Here is a 21,749-nt window from a genome sequence, read left to right as displayed (position 1 = left end):
GTCTCTATTAAAAATACAAGAAAACTCAGCTGGGCATGGTGGCATGCGCCTGTAGTCCCAGCTACTTGGGAGGCTGAGGCAGGAGAATTGCTTGAACCCAGGAGGCGGAGGTTGCAGTAAGCCGAGACTCCAGCCTGGACGACAGAGACGGACTCCATCTCAAAACAAAACAAAACAAAACAAAAAAGAGCAGAGACTATGCTGCTCAGTATGGGGGCTCACACCTGTAATCCCAGCACTTTGGGAGGCTGAGGTGGGTGGATTGCTTGAGTCTAGGCGTTTAAGACAGCCTGGGCAACATGGTGAGACCCTGTCTCTAAAAATATTTTTAAAAAATATAAATAAAACAGAAGAGCAGAGTGCCGGGCGCGGTGGCTCAAGCCTGTAATCCTAGCACTTTGGGAGGCCGAGGCGGGCGGATCACAAGGTCAGGAGATCGAGACCACGGTGAAACACCGTCTCTACTAAAAATACAAAAAATTAGCCGGGCGCGGTGGTGGGCGCCTGTAGTCCCAGCTACTCAGGAGGCTGAGGCAGGAGAATGGCGTGAATCCGGGAGGCGGAGCTTGCAGTGAGCCGAGATCGCGCCACTGCACTCCAGCGTGGGGGACACAGCAAGACTCCGTCTCAAAAAAAAAAAAAAACAACAAAAAACAGAAGAGCAGAGACTATCCACATCTTTTTTCATTATCTCTATGAACGGTTGGTTGCTCAATGCTCACATATAGTTGTGCTTCAGTATATGTGAACTGCTGATACTAACATGAGTTTACTGTAAAAAGTGTAACTTCCATGTGTTAGAAGATTTGAGAAATGTATAAGGAGTAAGCCAACATTCTATAACATCTTAGTTCTGAGAGAAGATAAAGAGAATATCAATGTGGTAGTTAGGGTTGGCCAACTATGCCCCTATTTAGCCTATGCCTGGTTTTGTAAATAAAGTTTTACTGGAACACAGGCATAAGCATTCATTTACCACACATTGCATGCAGCTGTTTCTCAGAATTGCATAGCTGTGACAGAGAGCACAAGGCTCACAAGGCCAAAAATATTTATGATCTGGCCTTTTACCAAAAAAAAGTTTGCTGGTCCCTGTCCTAGGTAATAGCAAACTTGTAACCTGTCTAAATTCTTTGTGCGTGTGTGGCAGGGTCTCACTCTATAGCCCAGGCTGGAAGGCAGTGGCACGACCTCGGCTCACTGCAACCTCCACCTCCCGGGTTCAAGCGATTCTCCTGCCTCAGCCTCCTGAGTAACCGGGACTACAGGTTCATGACATCACGGCCAGCTAATTTTTGTATTTTTAGTAGAGATAGGGTTTCACCATGTTGGCTAGGATGGTCTTGATCTCTTGACCTCAAGATCCGTCCACCTCGGCCTCCCAAAGTGCTGGGATTACAGGTGTGGGCCACCGCGCCTGGCCCCAACTTTTACTTTAAAGGTCCAAAATTCTGGTACATATTTGGCTATCTAATTTAAACTGTAATGCTGCTACTACTCAGATTCACTAAAGTGAATAAAATGCTTACTGTAGACCTAAAGTTGGACAAAATGAATGTAGTCTATATAAAACTACAAAAGTTGGTTTTCTTAATAAAGTATAAAAGCTTCCGTGGCCAGGAACAGTGGCTCACACCTGTAATCCCAGCACTGTGGGAGGATAAGGCAGGCGGATCACTTGAGGTCAGGAGTTTTGAGGCCAGCCTGGCCAACATGGTGAAACTCCACCTCTACTAAAAATACAAAAATTACCTGGGTGTGGGGTGTACACATGTAGTCTCAGCAACTCAAGAGGCTGAGGCATGAGAATCGCCTAAACCTGGGTGGGTGGCAGAGGTTGCAGTGAGCTGAGACTGTGCCACTGGACTCCAGCCTGGGCAACAGAGCGAGACTCCATCTCAAAAACAAAAATGCTTCTGAACTTTTTTTTTGGAGACAGAGTCTTGCTCTGTCGCCCAGATTGGAGTGCAGTGGTGTGATCTCGGCTCACTACAAGCTCTGCCTCCTAGGTTCATGCCATTCTCCTGCCTCAGCCTCCCGAGTAGCTGGGACTACAGGCGCCTGCCACCAGGCCCAGCTAATTTTGTTTTTGTATTTTTAGTAGAGACAGGGTTTCACCATGTTAGCCAGGATGGTCTCGATCTCCTGACCTCGTGATCCACCCGCCTCAGCCTCCCAAAGTGCTGGGATTACACGTGTGAGCTACTGCACCCGGCCTAGACTTTTAAGTATATCCGAGAAGCAAGATCTCAGGGAAAACAAGAACAACTTATCATAAACACCATATATTAAATGAAGATTATATGTTAGACTGAAAATTTTGTATAATGTTCTTACTTCAGCATGTGGAAACTAAATGCCACATCCTTATTTTTTGCAGACAGGATGTGAAAAGTTTAAGCATAAGAAGTACAAAAAAGGGAACACTCCTGTACCGGGAGGCAGAGGTTGCTATTAGCCGAGATTGCCCCACTGCACTCCAGCCTGGGTGATGCAGCAAGACTCCGACTCAAAAAAAAAAAAAAAAAAAAAAAGAAGTCAACAAGTGGTTTCCAAAAAATGACAGGACTCAAGTGAATTTAACATTGTTTGTTTGTTTGTTTTTGAGACGGAGTCTTGCTTTGTTGCCAGGCTGGAGTGCAGTGGCGTGATTCGGCTCACTGCAACCTCCAACTCCCTGGTTCAAGCGATTCTTCTGCCTCAGATGCCTGAGTAGCTGGGATTACAGGCACGTGCCACCATGCTCAGCTAATTTTCGTATTTTTAGTAGAGATGGGGTTTCACCATGTTGGCCAGCATGCTCTCGATCTCCTGACCTTGTGATCTACCTGCCTCGGCCTCCCAAAGGGTGGGGATTACAGGTGTGAGCCACTGCGCCTGGCAACATTATTTATTTAGACTGTAAAGATCACCATTCCAAACACATGAGCCTGATCAACTAGCACAGAAATTGGTAACTTTTTGTGTACAGGCCAGATACTAAATTTTTCTTTTCTTTCTTTTTTTTTCTTGGGGCAGTCTTGCTCTGTTGCCCAGGCTGGAGTGCAGTGGTGTGATCTTGGCTCACTGCAACCTCCGCCTCCCGGGTTCAAGGGATTCTCGTGCCTCAGCCTCATAAGTATCTGGGATTAGAGGTTCGAGTCACTACAACCAGCCTGGATCCTAAATATTTTAATCTTTGTAGGCCACATGAACTCTGTCACAAACTATTCAACTCTGTTACTTAACAACTGACTGAACTCTCTTCGAAGTTATGATAACTGTGAGATGTTTCTTAAACATTCATGTTTCTAACAATGAGATATGCAATAAAAACTATGATGCTATATGAAACAAGCTAAGTTCAAAGAACTTCTCAGGAACACTTAAAAGTTAAGGCCTTTAAGTCAGATTCAGAAAAATCTGGCATAAGAATCACTCTGAAGTATCTAACTGGTCACCCTCTTACAGCACCCTGTAAAAAGCATTAGTAGGTAATGTGCTGGTATGCAACAAGATCTTTAAAAGAAAATGTGGATAATGCAAAGAAAGCAAGATACACCAAAAATATTTCAAATACAATTATAAGAAATGTGATTCCCCCAAAAATAAATGTCAAAGAAAACTAAAAATGGACAAAGTACATATTAAATATTGCCAATGTAAATTATCTTTGGAAATAAAAAGAGAACATTCAAATTTTACTAGATATTAATTATTTCCAACCATGTTAAGGGAACCTTTTGCTAGCATCAACCAAGTAGCAAAATGACCTTTAATTATATCTCTACCACTTCCATATAAAAAGATACAGACATACCTCAATTTATACTTAATTCAAGGAGCAGGGTACTACTGAAGGTGTAAGTAGTGTGTTGAATGTTGGAGTTTTTATTAACTTAGTAATGGTAATATGCTACAATATATTTATTTCTATGTTAAACAGGACTGCTATTTAGTTCTGGGAATATTGGTAAATAGCAATTGTTTATTCTTGTCAAATCTGAAAGTTTATAAAGTTGTCTTTATGAAACATTTCTCAAAAAAAAAACAAAAACCAGCTTGTCCCTCCTATTCTACCTCCCCAAAATTTTAAGTCTTGAAGGCAGGGACAATATGTATGTTGTTCATTGCGTATCTCTGGTATCATAAGAAACAGTAAAACCTCAAATTTTATTCTTGAGTATGAACTCTTAACAAACTTCTCTAAATAATATTAGGGTTTCAACTGTCTATTTCATAATTAGAATTTTAAATATAAAGATCACATAAATGATACATATTTATATTGATAACTGTACAGAAGCCAAATTCATTAGTAGAAACTCATTCAGAGAAGTAGAAACAATTCTAACATTTCTAAAATTAAAAATTCATAACTTTATAATAAGTTTATGTAGGGCAGTCCAGCTGTTCTAGGCAAGCAATTCTATTTTACCTTTCCTGGGATGAAGCAACAGAGATTGGAATCCACATATTTCATGAAAGTCATATTTAATAGTGACAGCCTTGTTTCAACAGCAGCAAGAATGTCTGCATGACGAGCTAATGAATGGTTTCTCCTTTCTGACTCTCTCCTATAATAATAATAATAATAAAAGCAAGGCAACCATTAAAGCAGTATTGTGGACTAAAATATTAAGCAATCAAGATAGTTTAATGAAACACTTTTTTACATGTTAATTTAGAAATCTACAATTGGGTCATAATTTAACTGTAATGATGAATGAATCACGATGCCTAGAAATCCTTACCAAGGACTGGTACTCACTGACAAAATATTTGAAAACAAACAAAAAAACCCCCAAATTATATATACATATTTTTTAATTAGGTTTTTTGGGGCCGGGCTTGGAGGTTCACGCCTGTAATTCCAGCACTTTAGGAGGCTGAGGCAGGTGGATCACCTGAGGTCAGGAGTTTGAGACCAGGCTGGGCAACATGGTGAAACCCCATCTCTACTAAAAATACAAAAATTAGTCAGGCGTGATGGTGCACTCCTATAGTCCCAGCTACTAGGGAGGCTGAGGCAGGAGACTCGCTTGAATCTGGGAGGAGGAGGTTGTAGTGAGCCAAGACCACACCACTGCACTCCAGCCTGGGCGACAGAGCAAGACACCATCTCAAAAAAAAAAAAAAAAAAAAAAAAAAAGGTTTTTTTGGTTATCAAATCTAATGGCTATTAGAACCAGAGAAATTAGATAAATGAATGGATTACACATAGAAATATAGGCAGGAGTCTATATGCTTTTGACCATAAAATTTAACTCCTTTAAACTTTTTAACAATTTGAGAAATAACTCATCCATAATAAAATTATCTTAAAGAGGACAATTTAGTGGTGTTTAGTATAGTCACAGGATTGTACAACTATCACCACTATCTAATTTCAGAATATTTTCATCACCACAGAATGAACTCCTGGAACCATCATCAGCCACTCCCATACTCCCAGTCCCTGGCAATACTAATCTACTTTCTGTTTCTCTGGATCCACCTATTCTGAAAATTTCAGATAAATGGAATCATAAAATGGCCTTATGTTTCTGGCTTCTTTCATTCAGCATAGTTTTCAAGGTTCGTTCTTGTTGTAGCATGTACCTTTTTATTGCCCAGTAACATTCCATCATACAGATATATCATCACTTTGTTTACTCATCAGCTGACAGACACTTGGGTTGTCTCCACTTTTTGGCTATTATGAATAACGCTGCTAAAAACGTCGTGTACAAGTTTTTGTGCAAACATTATGTTTTCATTTCTTTTGGGTACTTATGTAGGAATGAAATTGGTGGCTCAGACAATAACTCTCTGTTTAACTTTTTGAGAACAGCCCAACTGTTTTCTTTCTTTCTTTTTTTTTTTTTTTGAGACCAAGTCTCACTATGTTGCCCAGGCTGGAATGCAATGGCACGATCTCAGCTCACTGCAACCTCTGCCTCCCGGGTTCAAGCAATTCTCCTGCCTCAGCCTCCTGAGAAGCTGGGATTATAGGCACTCAACATCATGCCTGGCTAATTTTCAAATATTTGTAGAGACACAGTTTCACCATGTTGCCCAGGCTGGTCTTGAACTCCTGACCTCAGGTGATCCACCTGCCTTGGCCAAAGTGCTGGGATTACAGGCGTGAGCCATCACATCCGGCCTGAGAACAGCCACACTGTTTTCTAAAGTGACTGCACCATTTTACATTCCCAACATTGATATATGAAGGTTCCAATTTGTCACATCCTCCCCAACATTTTTCCATTGTAGTCATCCTAGTGGATATAAAGCACTAGTGGATATAAACCTCGTAGTGGTTTTGATTTGCATTCCCCTGATGACTAATGATGTTGAGCACCTTTCATGTGCTTGTTGGCTATTACTTATCTTCTTTGGAGAAGTGTCTATTCAAATCCTTTGCCCTTTTTTTTGGAGACAGAGTCTTGCTCTGTCACCAAGGCTGGAGTGCAGTGGTGCGACCTCGGCTCACTGCAACCTCCGCCTTCCGGGTTCAAGCGATTCTCCTGCCTCAGCCTCCGAGTAGCTAGGATTACAGGCGCCCGCCACCACGCGCAGGTAGTTTTTGTAGTTTTAGTAGAGACAGGGTTTTACCATGCTGGCCAGGCTGGTCTTGAACTCCTGATCTCAGGTGATCCACCACCTCGCACCTGGCCCCTTTACCCTTTTTTAAACTGGGTTGTCTTTTTATTGTTGAGTTGTAAGAGTTCCTTATACAATCTGGATCCACGATTTGCGCATGTTTTCTCTCATTTTGTGGGGTGTCTTTTCATTTCCTTAATGGTGTGTTTTGAGCCACAAAAGTTTTAAATTTTAAGTCCAATTTGCCTAATTTTTTCTTTTGCTACTTGTGCTTTTGGTGTCACTGCCTAATCCAAGTTCATGAAGACTTATTACTATGTTTTCTTCTAAGGGTTATATATAGTGCTGACATTTACACTTAGGTCTATGATCCCTTTTGAGTTAACTTTGATATACAGTATGAGGAAGAGGTCTAACTTCATTCATTTTCATGAAGAAAACTAGTTGTCCCAGCATCATTTGTTGAAAACACTACTCTTACCGCATTGAATTATCGTGACATTCTTGTTAAAATCAACTGATTAAAAATACAACGTTTGTTATCCAGACTCTTGCCTCTATTTCTTTGATCTACAGTTCTATCCTTAGGCCAGTGCCATACTGTTTTGATTACTATAGCTTTGTACTAAGTTTTGAAAGTGGGAAGTGTTAGTCCTCCAATACTCCTCTCCTTTTTCAAAATTGCTTTGGTTATTGTCACACTCTTGTATTTCCACAGGAATTTTAGGATCAGTGTATCAAGTTTTGGAGAAAAAAAAAAAAGACAGCTGGAATTTTTGATAGGGGTTACAAAAAAAAAAGAAGTCAAGAAACAAACAAAACATATTGTACCTTATTGTCAACCCTTATCACACTGAATGTGTAGATCAGTCTGGAGAGTATTGTCATCTTAACAATATGAAGTCTTCGAATCCATGAACACAGAATGCCCTTCCACTTATTTAAGTCTTCTTTAATTTCTTTCAATGGTGTTTGTAGTTTTTAGCATACAAGTCTTGTGTTTTTGTTATATGTATTACTAAGTATTCTATTCTTTTTGAAACTATGATCCAATGTGTTGAACTTCCTTTTTGGATTGCTCATTGCTAGTGTATATAAATATAATTGATTTCTGTATATTATTTTTATATCCCATATCCTTGCTGAACTGGTTTAGTAGCTTTAACAATCAATTAGCGTACTCCTTATCCACAAGATCATATCATCTGTGAACACAAGAGTTCTACTTCTTCTTTTCCCATTTGGATGCCTTATATTTCACTTTCTTGCCTATTTTCTCTGGCTAGAACCTCCAGTAAAATGTTGATCAGAAATGGTGAGAATGGACAAACCACTGCAGAAATCACATTGTGATCTTTGTGCCCTTTGCTATAAAAACTTGGAAAGCAATATATAAACCACGAGACTGAAAAAAAGAAGTCAAGAAACAAAACCAGCTGTATATCATTGTCATTGCCACCCACAACATACCTTGGGAGTTGTGCTTTAACTTGTTTCTGACATAGATTATGGTACCTCTCCACTTTAAGAAATCCCTGATTCAACATTCTCTGGCAGACCAAGTCCATTCTTTTACAAACCTACAGGGAGAAAAAAGAATAACAAAAATCAATAACCAAATTAATAACAGACAATTAACAGAGACTCATAACTGATGGCTTAAAGCTCTCTGTATCCTACTATTGTTCCTCAGTTTGCTGTATGTACCTTTTTTTTTTTTTTGAGACAGTCTCACTTTGTTGCTTAGGCTGGAGTGCACTGGCGTGATCTCAGCTCAGTGCAATCTCCGCCTCCCAGGTTCAAGTGATTCTGCAGCAACTGAGTCATCAACCTAAGGTTAATTCTCACCATATGGGGTAGATGTTGCAGTACAAGATATGGATGATTAAGAGCTGTCTTATGCTTCCTTCCATCTCATCCAAGCACAAATGATCAACAAATGTTTGTTGAAACGAAATGCTGATGAAACTCTTGATGTAAGTTGTTTTCTCCTGAGAACACAGGGCTGACAAAAATTCTGGCAAACTGGGTTGAAGCTCGAGAAGGCTTTAATATTCTAATAATAAAACCAGATATTTAAAGCACAATAAACTTTAAGTACAAAGTAATTTCTTTTTTTTTTTTTTTTTGAGACAGAGTCTTGCTCTGTCGCCCAGGCTTGAGTGCAGTGGCACAATGCTGGCTCACTGCAAACTCCCCCTTCCAGGTTCATGCCATTCTCCTGTCTCAGCCTCTTGAGCTGGGACTACAGGCGCCCGCCACCACGCCCAGCTAATTTTTTATATTTTCAGTAGAGACGGGGTTTCACCGCATTAGCCAGGATGGTCTCGATCTCCGGACCTTGTGATTTGCCAGCCTCAGCCTCCCAAAGTGCTGGGATTAAAGGTGTGAGCCACCGCGCCCGGCCAGTAATTTCTAATAAGTAATGTTTGTTTGTTTTTCAGACAGAGTTTCACTCTGTCACCCAGGTTAAAGTGCAGTGGCATGATCTTGGTTCACTGCAACCTCCGTCTCCCAGGTTCAAGTGATTCTCCTGCCTCAGCCTCCTGAGTAGCTGGGATTACAGTTATGCACCACCACGCCCAGCAAATTTTTGCATTCTAAGTAGAGATGGGGTTTCACCATGTTGGCCAGGCTGATCTTGAACTCCTGGCCTCAGGTGATCCGCCCACCTTGGCCTCCCAAAGTGTGGGGATTACAGGTGTGAGCCACCCTGCCTGGCCAATATGTTAAAATACAGTAGAATCTATTTCTAACTAAACTAAACCAGTTATCAGTATTTGTTCAATGTCTACTGAAAAAAACAAGACATAAACCCAGTACATATCAACATATGTAACTGCTTTTAATGAAAAGTAACTTTTTTCTAAAACAAAACATTTAGTGATTAGCCTTATTTTACATTTCTGCAAGGCTTTTTGATATGTGGTTTAATATAACACAGGTCAACTTTCATACCTGTCTCTGCATTCAATCAATTGAGGTATTCTTACCTCAGAAAATTCTGGAAAATACAGGAACACACAAGTGCACGTTTCATTAGCTATCAGTGTGATGCCATCATGTCATCAAATGTCACGTGGCTACTGGAAAACTCCATGTATAATTGTGGAAAAAATGAGCGTGCCAAACATAAATAAAACCTTAGCACTATATAAAACAAAATACTTTAGAACTTATGGACCCTGTGACAGGATCTTGGAAACCTCTCTGGGGTTTCTGGACAACACTTTGAGAACCAGTGCTCCAATCCTGAAAAATCACATGACCACAAACACCAGTACTGAACTTCATGTGGGGGAAAAAAAAAACTTTTATTATGTTATTGAAGGAAAGAAAATGGAGTGTCTGTGTGTGTGAAATGAGGGCAACAAGGCTAACTTCTCAACTTATTAGGAAGTTAACAGACAATATCAAATAGAAGAAAATCAGCCAAAAGACTTGAAAGTGGTGCCTCTGGGGAATAAAAACTGGGGACTATAAAAACTATGTTTTGTTGTTAAAACTATTTGATATTTTATTTTACTTATTTATTTATTTTTAGAGAGAGTCTCATTCTGTTGCCCAGGCTGGAGTGCAGTGGCGTGATCTTGGCTCACTGCCACCTCCATCTCCTGGGTTCAAGCGATTCTCCTGCTTCAGCCTCCCAAGTAGCTGAGATTACAGATGCCACCACACCTGGCTAATTTTTCCTATTTTTAGTAGAGACAGGGCTTCACCATGTTGGTTAGCCTAGTCTTGAACTCCTGACCTCAAGTGATCTCCCTGCCTTGGCCTCCAGAAGTGCTGGGATCACAGGCGTTGAGCACTGCACCCAGCCTATTTGATACATTAAATCATCAGATGAGTCGATAGTGGACTTAAAAATAAACTGAGGTACCCTGTAACACAACCTTGTAGAAAAACACTTCTGGTCTCTGTAGACTCTACAACCTTGTTGATAATTTCTGAGAGAAATAATTTTTATCAGCAATATATTTACAAAGACAAAAATTAAAGTCAATTACTGCTGTAACAATTTTCAAGGTTCAGTCAAAATTATTTTACCAGTTTTGCTGCACTGGATCTAGCTAACTTCTAGGGTTTAGATATCTTTCAATAACCTATAAACTCAAATGAATATGAGTGCTGACTAGCATAAGTATTTAAGTACTGACTGGATGATGAGAGTAAGAATAAATAACCAGACAGGCCCAACTAAGGAAGATTTCACATGACAGAAGATTTGAATCAGGCTTTGAAGGAGGAGAGAGCAAAGACTGCTAAGTTAGATGTAACGGTGTATGCAAGGGCACAAAGTCTAGAATGAACAAACCGTTAGTGAGCAAACTACTTCCGAAGACATGTGAGATGTGTGGGCCAAACTGAGAGGAATAAAATTTCCCATGTTTTGAGTTGAGAAATCAGGTAAGTAACTTTAAAAAGAGAATGAATGGCCAGGAGCAGTGGCTCACGCCTGTAATCCCAGCACTTTGGGAGAGAGGTGGGTAGATCACTTGAGGTAAGCAGTTCCAGACCAGCCTGTCCAACATGATGAACCCCCATACATAAATTAGCTAGGTGTGGTGGCAGGCGCCTGTAATTCCAGCTACTTGGGAGGCTGAGGCAGGAGAATCGCTTGAACCAGGAAGGTGGAGGTTGCAGTGGGCTGAGATCGCACCAATGCACTCCAGTCTGGATGACAGAACGAGACTCCGTGTCAAGAAAAAAAAAAAAAAAAGAGAATGACCACCCTTCTGCAGAAGTTGGACTTAATACATAAAAAAGAAGAAAAGAAAAGAAAAGAAAAGAAAAACACTACCCATCTTTTTGGTTATTTTCTGCAAGCACTATCTTACCAGGACTAAAGAGATGGTTCTGGAAATTTCACTGGAGATAGTGAAATAAATGTACATGAACCCCAAATGAAGTGAAAGACAAGAAAAAAAAGGCCTATAAACGGAGCCTCAACTGACATTTATAATTAAAAACTGATAAAAAGATTAGAGAATAGGAGGTCACAAAGACAAATTAGAATAACAATACACAAGCCAACATCAAAAATATTTTAAGCATAGCCAGGTGCAGAGGCATGGGCCTTTAGTTCCAGCTTCCCAGCTACTTGGGAAGCTGAGGTGGGAGGATCACTAGGGCCCAGGAGTTTGAGGCTGTAGTGTATGATGATCACACCTGCACTACTCTATTCTGGGCAACACAGCAAGACCTCGTCCCAAAAGAAAAAAAAAAGAAAAATTATTCTAAGCATTAGGCAATATTGTAAGGAAAGAACAGTATTTAATGTGGTAGTTTTCCTGTATATTCAAATGTTCAAGGAGCACTGACTAACCAATAGCACAAAAACACAAAAGATCATTCATCTTTCGGCAAGGCACATCAGCTGAGGTCAGAAGTTCGAGACCAGCCTGGTCAACATGGTGAAATCTCATCTCTACTAAAAATACAAACATTAGCCGGGCATGGTGGCAGGCGCCTGTAATCCCAGCTACTTGGGAGGCTGAGGCAGGAAGGTCGCTTGAACCTGAGAGGTGAAGGTTGCAGTGAGCCGAGATCGCGCCACTGCACTCCAGCCTGGGTGACAGAGAGAGACTCCATCTCAAAAATAAAACAAAAAACAAAAGAGATCACACATCTTTTGTTTAGGGTTCAGAAAGAAGTCACATCTGGAAAAAAGAAATATACTATATTGCTCCAGGGCAAGCAATTTAACGATAGCTGCTGATAATGTATGCTAACTTATAACTCAAATTATCTCATTTAAAGTGTAGCTCTAAATTTAGGCATATTTTAATAATTTCCCAAAGCTAAAGGGAAGAAATTTTATTTCCTCAGTGACTACAACCAAACAAAAATCCTAGCAATTTGGCAATTTACCCAAGACAGTAAAATAAAATCCTGAAGCCTAATATATGGAGCCTAAAGATGATGACTATGTCAAAAACTATCAGGGCATTGAAAGATTAGGAAAAGTATATACCATAAAGACAAAAGGGAATGAACAGAATAGATCACTGAAGAACAAAGATATATAGCTTGGGCTCCTGTTACTTGCTGTTCTACTGTAAGAGAATAAATGTAGTTTTGTTAGTTATGGTCAGTAATGAAAAATTTTCTTTGTTTTTAGATTTGTTGTGCTACCATGGTCCTTCTTAATAATGCAAGACACACAGGCTATACATTTGTGAAACGTGATTTTCCTGTTTAATCTTTAATATCAAGTCTTTTTTGTTTGAGATGGAGTTTCGCTCTCGTTGCCCAGGCTGGAATGCAGTGATCTCCACTCACTGCAACTTTTGCCTCCCGGGTTCAAGTGATTCTGTTGCCTCAGCCTCCCAAGTAGTTGGCATTATAGGCGCCCGCCACCACTCCCGGGTAATTTTTTGTGTTTTTAGTAGAGACGGTTGGTCAGGCTGGTGTCGAACTCCTGACCTCAGGTGATCTACTCGTCTCAGCCTCCCAAAGTGCTGGGATTACAGGCATGAGCCACCATGCCCGGCCTTGTCTTAACTAATTATTTTTAAAAAATTTTTATTTCTTTAAGTTTTAACTGTTTCTAAGATGCACATTTTTAAACATTTGACAGTGGAATAGACCTACGATACATAATGTCTTAGAATTATAATTGGCGGCATTTTTTTCTTGGGTGCCTTGAAATATGGTATGCTCAACTCCTTCAATTTTAAGACGCTGTAGAGACTTACAGACACGTTACCAACTTAATAACAACTTTTCTGGGGAAAAAAAAAAGGTACCACCACAATAATATACATACAAATTGATCAAGATGCATTGATTTCAAAAATGTTAAATATGAAACTCTTATATCTTAGAATTAAGGAAATACTGTAATGGAAGCCAATTTTTTTTTTTTTTTTTTTAGACAGGCTCTCCCTCTGTTGCCCAGGCTGGAGTGCAGGGGCATGATCACGGCTCACTGAGGCTTCCACCTCCCTGGGGCTCAGGCAATCCTCCCACCTCAGCCTCCTGGGCTCAAGTGATCCACCCACCTCGGTCTCCCAAAAGTGTTAGGGATTACAGGCATGAACCACTGTGCCCAGCTGGAACCCAGTTTTAAAATGTATTCATCATTGTGTAAGATGAAGAGAGAATAAATAAATAAATATTTATTTAGGTTCTCTGTTCGTCTTACACAATGATAATTCCAATGTAGTAAGTGCAAAAATGATGCAATGGAAACTTAGAAATATTACCTACACAAACTTCAGAGAAGAATTACAGAAAGAGGTATATGCCAAAGGTACAAATATTTTCTAGGAGAGGGAAAACAAGAAAAAGCATGTGTTTGAAGAGGCCCAAGATATTCAGGAAACTGAAGAGCTTGATGTTTGTTTCAATCAATCTTAAGTACAAGATGCTAGAAATAGGTGTTTAAGGAAAACCTCTATTAAAGGTTATCTTTTGCTCCCAGTCTCAAAAATTAGGAAGTTGGATTTATATGCACAGGTCATCCTTTTAACATAGTATCTTCTTCAATCTTGTAAGAATCCATACTACTCAGTTTATCAAGGTATGCAGATATATCTGGTGTCTTTTAAGAAATGATGACGATAAGAGATGGAAATTGTTTTGTTTTTTAAAATGCCCTTATTTGCTCCACCCACCAAAAGCTGTCAACCCTGGAGGTTCTCAAAAACAGTTTCTTAAATCTGACTGGTCTGTGAAATAAAAAAGCTGGGAGGATAGGAGGACGGTTGACCAGTAATCTAGAACATTTACAATTTCACATATCCAAATTCAAGCTTATCTGAATCCCTCTAAGTCATTCTTCTCCAATCACTTCATTACTTTACACATCGTTTTTTTCTGCTGGGAATGCTCTTCTTCTACCTTTATTAACTGGATAAAAACTTATTATCTTTTTTTTTTTGTTTTGAGACGGAGTCTCGCTCTGTCACCCAGGCTGGAGTGCGGTGGTGGGATCTCGGCTCGCTGCAAGCTCCGCCTCCCGGGTTTACACCATTCTGCCTCAGCCTCCCCAGTAGCTGGGACTACAGGTGCCCGCCACCTCGCCCGGCTAGTTTTTTTGTATTTTTTAGTAGAGACGGGGTTTCACCGTGTTAGCCAGGATGGTCTTGATCTCCTCACCTTGTGATCCGCCCGTCTCGGCCTCCCAAAGTGCTGGGATTACAGGCTTGAGCCACCGTACCCGGCCTATAAAAACTTATTATCTTGAGGAGGTCTTTCCTGATTAAGTCCTAATTAACCTCAACACTCATATTTACCATCTTTGCATTTGTTATCCTGGTGCTATGTAAGTGTGCTCAAGGAAGGTACGTATATTTTTTCTTGATGACAATACAGTGGACAGAGTTACTGACTGAACCTCTTTACTTTGTGAGAACAGGAAGAATGAACTGCCCCCAAGAGATTATAATTTCTTACCTGTACTTATGCACTCACTAATAAAATCAACAGCCTGAAGAGACAGTGGGAGAAAAAACCAAAAAATCAGCAATAGAGTGTGTTCTCTGGAATACAGCAATACAGAGCAGTGGTCCTCAAAGTGTGGTCTGGGCAGTGGGAGATCCCCAGGGTCCCGGAGACCATTTTAGGAGGTTTGCAAGACCAAACTATTCTCAGATTCTCAGAGTACCAAGAAGTTATTTGCCTTTTCCACTCATTCTCTCACAAGATCCTGTGGAATTTTCCAGAAGCAATATGACATGTGCTGACATTATTGTTCTGACAGCTAATGGAATATGTTCTGCGTATTCTTGTGTTTTCTAGAATTTTCCAAGGTAAGTTCTCTGGCTCTTCAATAACTTTTAAAAGTGTAAAGGTAGGCCGGGCGCGGTGGCTCAAGCCTGTAATCCCAGCACTTTGGGAGGCCGAGACGGGCGGATCACAAGGTCAGGAGATCGAGACCATCCTCGCTAACACAGTGAAACCCCGTCTCTACTAAAAAATGCAAAAAAACTAGCCGGGCGGGTTGGCGGGCGCCTGTAGTCCCAGCTACTCGGGAGGCTGAGGTAGGAGAATGGCGTAAACCTGGGAGGCGGAGCTTGCTGTGAGCTGAGATCAAGCCACTGCACCCCAGCCTGGGCGACAGAGCAAGACTCCGTCTCAAAAAAAAAAAAAAAAAAAAAAAAAAGTGTAAAGGTGTCTTCAGACCAAAAAAACTGAGAACTCTTGCGCATAGTGAGAGATACAATGAAGACAGCTTGCCTACTTAAAAACGAAAACAAAAAAAGAAGTAATGGTTCTTCATTTTCCTTCATATTTCCTACCAACCAACCCACTCTACAACTAAAATTTTCTAACATATTTGAAGAAAAGATGCGAAAGGAACTATAAATAGGTAACAGATTTAATTAGCTAAAGTGCTCCAGAGAAATATCTTGAGACAAAAGCATGCATTTATGTATTTTGTTGCTGACTGGAAAATTCATTCCAGAAAATAAGCAAGAATTCTCAACTTAACCTTTAGTCAAATTCAAGTTCTGAACCACTAAGAGGATTCCAATTAAAATAAGAGCTCCAGTTGAACCGCAGAGGAAAAAAATTGATAGTATCTCTCTAAAACATCTTTTAAAAGCCTCCTGTAGGGCAGGTAAAATTAAATAATGCGGCGTTTGAAACAGGATAATTTTTTTTCCCTTTTTATATTGTACTTTAAATAAATAGAATTTTTTTTCCCCCTTTTTATACTGTGCAGGGGCTCACATCTGTAATCCCAGCATTTTGGAAGGCTGAGGTGCACGGACCACTTGAGCACAGGAGTTTAAACTTAAGACCAGCCTGGGCAACGCGGAGAAACCTCATCTCCACAAAAAATACACAAAATCAAGGCTTCAGTGAGCTGTGATCGCGCCACTGCATTCCAGCCTGGGCGACAGAGGGAGACCCTGTCTCAAAAATTAAAAACAAATAAATAATTTAAAAAGCTCCCTATACTTGTTTTTCAGCAGGTGAGAATATAATGCTCATGAGCATTACATAGGTTACATAGGTTCAAAGTTAGCTCTGATCTACTCCTGAAGGTAGGATCTCACTTCTTTTTTCTTTTTTCGAAACAGAATTTCGCTCTGTCACCCAGGCTGGAGTGCAGTGGCACCATCTCAGTTCACTGCAGCCTCCACCTCCCGGGTTCAAGTGATTCTCCTGCCTCAGCCTCCCAAGTAGCTGGGATTACAGGCGTGTGCCACCATGCCTGGCCAATTTTTTATATTTTTGGTAGAGATGGGAGTTTCACCATGTTGGCCAGGCTGGTATCGAACTCCTGACCTCAAGTGATCCGCCCACCTTGGCCTCCCAAAGTGCTGGGATTACTGGAGTGAGCCACCGTGCTCAGCCAGGCTCTTACTTCTTAACCTTTGCCATTTGTTTCAAAGTCTCTCACCCACCTGCCAAGGGGGCCTGGGTGACATACTAACGCTGCATCAGCACAAATTTGTCTGTTTTACTGGAAAAACAACTCAAAGTACATGTTTTGTTATTTCAAAGGTTGTGTTCAGCCAAATAATTTTACATTGGAGGAGTCAAATATTTAAGGAGTAATTTCTGTGAAACCACCAGACTCATGATACATCTTTTGATCAATAGTCAATGGCCAAAAAATAAAATAAAATGAAATAAAAAAATCCAGGCCTAGGTGGGTGGATTGCCTGAGCTCAGGAGTTCAAGACGAGCCTTGGCAACGTGGTGAAACCCCATCTCTACAAAATACAAAAAATTAGCAGGGCATGGTGGCGTGCGCCTGTAGTTCCAGCTACTCAGGAGGCTGAGGCAGGAGAATCGCTTCAACCTGGGAGGTGGAGATTGCAGTGAGCCGAGATGGCACCACTGCACTCCAGCCTGGGTGACAGAGCAAGACTCTGTCTCAAAAAAACAAAACAAAAAAAATCCAATTTATTTTTATTTTTTTTGAGATGGCGATCTCGGCTCACTGCAACCCCCGCCTCCCGGGTTCAAGTGATTCTCCCACCTCAGTCTCCCAAGCAGCTGGGATTACAGGTACCCACCAACACGCCTGGCTAATTTTTGTATTTTTATAAAGATGGGGTTTCACCACGTTGGCCAGCTGGTCTTGAACTCCTGACCTCAGGTGATCCGCCCACCTCAGCCTCCCAAAGTGTTGGCATTACAGGCGTGAGCCACCATGCCCAGCCAAAAATCCAATTTAAAAAGGCATTCACACAGTCCCTTGGAAATCAGTTATTCATGGTAAGAGGAAACAAAGATTATTATCAACTAAACAGTACAAATAACTGAAAAATGTTATTGTAGCAATTTCAGCCTAGAGCAAATCTTTTAAAGAAAATGCAGAGTAATAAGTACATGGATTGTGTACCTGTTGTCTACATTAGGTGCTAAACATAGTTGTAACTGAGGTCCCAATAAGACAAGTAAACTGAGAAGGAAGAAAAAAAGTCCCTGAACAATATATAAACTAGCTCACCAGCTACCTAATAGCTGACATTTAGCTTCATGAAAAGTAATTCTGTTCTTAATATTACCCCCTTCAAAGCATATCCAGCCTTAATTCCACTAAAAAATATACTTACAATGAAGAGAACTATGTAACTTATATGTCAGATAGCAGCATATACTAAAGTCCCTTGATATTTTGCAAACGATTCTTTAGGTATAAATGGCTACTTAAGAAGGCATGTACAGTACACCTAGACACTCTCTTGACTGCCAATTTCAGAAAAGATCATAATTAAATTAATGCTGACACCTAGTGGCAAGAAAGAACATCTTTCTTTTATAACGTTACCTGAATCGTACCTTCCAAGCAAAGACACTTCCAAATCCCCACAAAAGATTATCCATTTAATCTATTCAAGAATTATCCATTAGCCTTAAGTAAAGAAAAACAGTTCCCCATTACTAAAAAATCGTATTTGCAGATGTAGAACGGGGCAGAATCTTTTCCTGGGGGTGGGCAATGGTACTGAAGGGACTCCTTATGAAAAATCTGTTTGAAATTACAAATTTATAACCTTAAAAGGCCAGAAAACTGCTTAAAATTTAAGAATGCAGCTGAATATCTCACCTGACAGAGATGTCATTTATTCATAAATTGTGGGATGTGTTTTAACTCTGGTTAGGACAGGCTGGTTCCCCTGCTCCCCCTACAACTTTACTTTTTTTTAAAATAGTAATATGATCAACAAACAAACAAAACTCCATTTTTCTCAACACTTACAAAATAGAACTGTGAATATTCCAAGCTTTACCAAGCCATTGTCTCGTTGAATGGTTCAATTCAATCAAATGTTATATGCCCAATTTCCCCAACACCATGAAGGTACAGCACGAATTTTGATTAAACGCCATCATTTGTAAAAATCTGAAGGAATATTTAAGATTCTACATGAAATTCTAGGATGAAAATGTTTTGGAAATTCAGAGGCAATCAATTGTGAAATATCTATTTTCAGCTGAAGAAATTTTCCATCCTGCAGACTGGTATCGTTGAACTGCTGTGTTGACTAGAAAAAAAATTGGCCACCAGTTTGAATTGATATTTATAAGCTCTCTTTTAAAAATAAGTTACGATTTCTTTTAAAAATGCAATTATAATCCACTTGAAACTGGAGGAGTAAGCCTACAATACAGCATATTGAGTAATAAGGAAATGTTATACACAGCACATTCAGAGATATGCCTTTGTCCTCTTAAAAACAATTCCCAGCACAGATTTAGCTTCTCCATAGAATCGGTTTGCAATCATTTCAAAATGTCCACCTCCTTCAATTTATTTACCACTTAAAGATACATTCATTGAAAGGCATCAAAATATCTAACTGAACTAACATTCACCACACCTTCAGTCAAACCTCTGGAGTGAAGTAAAAACCCAATGGCAAATTCATTATTTTTAAAAATCATGGACTGAACTATTGTGATTTTAAGGTATAAAGAAACCTCTCCTAAAGCAGGTGGGTGGGCGTAAATCACTAGTTAAAAATAAATTGCAAAAGAGAAAAAACCCGTCAAGGGGTAAGTTGCTTCACTACGGTGGGAAGCGTTAGGATGAGGCAAAGCAGGAATGGTCATTTCCCAAGGCTCTACTTTAGTGGTCAACTAAGGCGCTGGGGCTAAGGCTAAGTAAACACGTTTCCATTCTTCGGAACCTCTACCTGGTGTGGGGCAGCTGAGCCACCCTACTCTACTCAATCTTCTCGAACAAGGAAACTTGGGTGGTTGGGGTGGGGAACAATACGTTATTCTTGCAAGATAAACCAAGCCTGGCTGGGATCATCTGCCTACTTCTGAGTTTTCTCCCCCAATCCAGGCCGGGGACTGGAAGCGGCATACAAAAGGCAGGCGACAAGACCTCTCGGGGTCCACTCTCAGGCCAGGCGGAAGGTGGAAAGACCAATTCCGCTACCCCTCCCGTAGAGGGCCCGCTTCCGGGCGGGGGGCAAGGAGCCCCGAGGGCGAAGTTCCCTCAAGAAGTAACCCCAGCTCCGCAGCTAGGACGCAACTGGGAACCAGCCCACTCCTGCTGACTGACTGCAAGGGAGAGTTCGGAACCGGAGCGGCGCCCTCCCGGATCTGTAGCCGGCTGGGGCTAGCGGGGGGATCCCTCCCCGGGGAACGCGCTCCCTTCTTCTCCCCTCCCAGACCTCGGCCGGGGGGAGAGGGAGGCAGGAGTTGTGCAGGGGCCTCACCAGGCGGAGCTGGCTAATTTCGTCGTAGGACATAAAGCTGAGGATGTTCTCGATGGCTACGATGGGCAGCGCCACAAGCGTGTTGTTTTGAGGCAGCTGGTCCGGAGCCAGCGCCGGGGCTGGCAGCGCCTGGGACCCCGGTTGTGGGTGTTGTGGCGGGGGCGGTGGGGGCTGTCGCTGGGTAGAGCCGGAGGCCAAAGAGGAGCCGCCGTCGCCGTGGCTGCCGCCTCCTTCCTCTGCCATCCGGTCCTCCGCCGCCGCCGCCGCCATTTTGGGGGTTTGATTCCTTACCCCCGCTGCAAGGGGGACAGGGACACTTCCGGTGCGTCACTTCCTCCTCCTGCAGCCGCCGGGGAAGGGGTACCTGGAGGAGTGGGGAGGAGCCTGTGGGTAACAGGCGGAGAGGACTCACAGGATACCTTTCAAGTGGAAGTCAGGGAAGATCATGTAAACCCCAAGAAAGGTGATCATCCTAGACCCTTTTGTCTAAGATTAGTAACTACTTGAGAGCAAGGAAACACTATTTATTAAAATGAACTTCACCGTGCAGTTTTCTTAAAGGGCTTCCTGACAAAGGATGATAAAGATGTTGCCTAATAAGTGTAGATGGAAATAATGTAGTTAGACTAGCACCATTTTTCAGGAATCGTAGAAATGATTGATTTAGGCAAATAAAAACGTGTAAAATATCAATAAGAACTACAACATGGATGAACCGTGAGAACATATTAAGTGAAAGAAGTTAGACACAAAGGACCACATAGTGTATGATTGCATTTATATAGAATGTCTGAAATAGGCAAATCCATAGAGATAAAAAGTAGATTAGTGGTCTCCAGAGGCTGGGGGAAATGGGGAAATGACTGCTAACAGGTGAAGGGTTTCATTTTTGGGGTGATAAAAATGCTCTGGAATTAGTGGTGATGATTACACAACCGTATGAATATGCAAAAACCACTGAATTACTATATGCTTTAATGAATTTTATCATATATGAACTATATTCTAATAACTGATTTAGGCAAGAATCATCAAAAGGTACTAAAACTAGGAGGTAAACGTGATGAGGAACGTGATATTTACATTGTCTCAAAATAACTCCCCATAAATTATATATTATTTACAAAGATTAAAAGAAATAGTTTGCAAGGCCGGGTGTGGTGACTCATGCCTGTAATCCAGCACTTTGTAAGGCTGAAGCAGGAGAATCACTTTAACCCAGGAGTTGGAGACCAGCCTGGGCAACATGGAGAAACCCCATCTCTATAAAAAAAAATACAAAAAATTCGCCAAATGTGGTGGCAGCACCTGTGGTCCCAGCTATTCAGGAGGCTGAGATGGGAGGATTGCTTGAGTCACAGAAGTTCGAGGCTGCAGTGAACTGTCAGCCCACCGCTGCACTCCAGCCTGGGCAACAGAGCGAGACTCTGTCCCAAAAAAAAAAAAAAGAAAGTTTACAATAGAGAAATTTGGTGGACACCATCATAACCAAATCATCGAGACTAACATCACAGTTATAGGAGAAGCCAATATCATATGCCTGTT

The 21,749-nt window shown here is 41.1% G+C and overlaps 1 protein-coding gene across 3 annotated transcripts in view; it reads right to left on the bottom strand.

Annotated features, from left to right (window-relative positions):
• The window catches only part of FBXO28 (F-box protein 28), a 44,467-nt gene extending 23,963 nt beyond the window's left edge, over nucleotides 1-20,504 (bottom strand). For 2 of the 3 annotated variants that reach the window (XM_005540944.5, XM_045397709.3), the window contains exons 1-3: nucleotides 20,205-20,504; nucleotides 8,035-8,144; nucleotides 4,418-4,556 (exon numbers count right to left, since the gene is read on the bottom strand). In XM_005540944.5, the coding sequence (XP_005541001.1) occupies nucleotides 4,418-4,556; nucleotides 8,035-8,144; nucleotides 20,205-20,474 (519 nt within the window). In that variant the 5' untranslated portion in view covers nucleotides 20,475-20,504. The remainder of the gene's footprint in view (nucleotides 1-4,417; nucleotides 4,557-8,034; nucleotides 8,145-20,204) is intronic. The other variant, XR_012433514.1, reaches the window with a different exon arrangement.
• Nucleotides 20,505-21,749: the final 1,245 nt, after the last annotated feature.

The sequence above is a fragment of the Macaca fascicularis genome, chromosome 1 (genome assembly GCF_037993035.2).
Source record: "Macaca fascicularis isolate 582-1 chromosome 1, T2T-MFA8v1.1".
In the NCBI taxonomy this organism is placed as follows: domain Eukaryota; kingdom Metazoa; phylum Chordata; class Mammalia; order Primates; family Cercopithecidae; genus Macaca; species Macaca fascicularis.
Note: the sequence above shows the minus strand (reverse complement) of the source record. Positions and strands in the feature narration are given on the sequence as shown.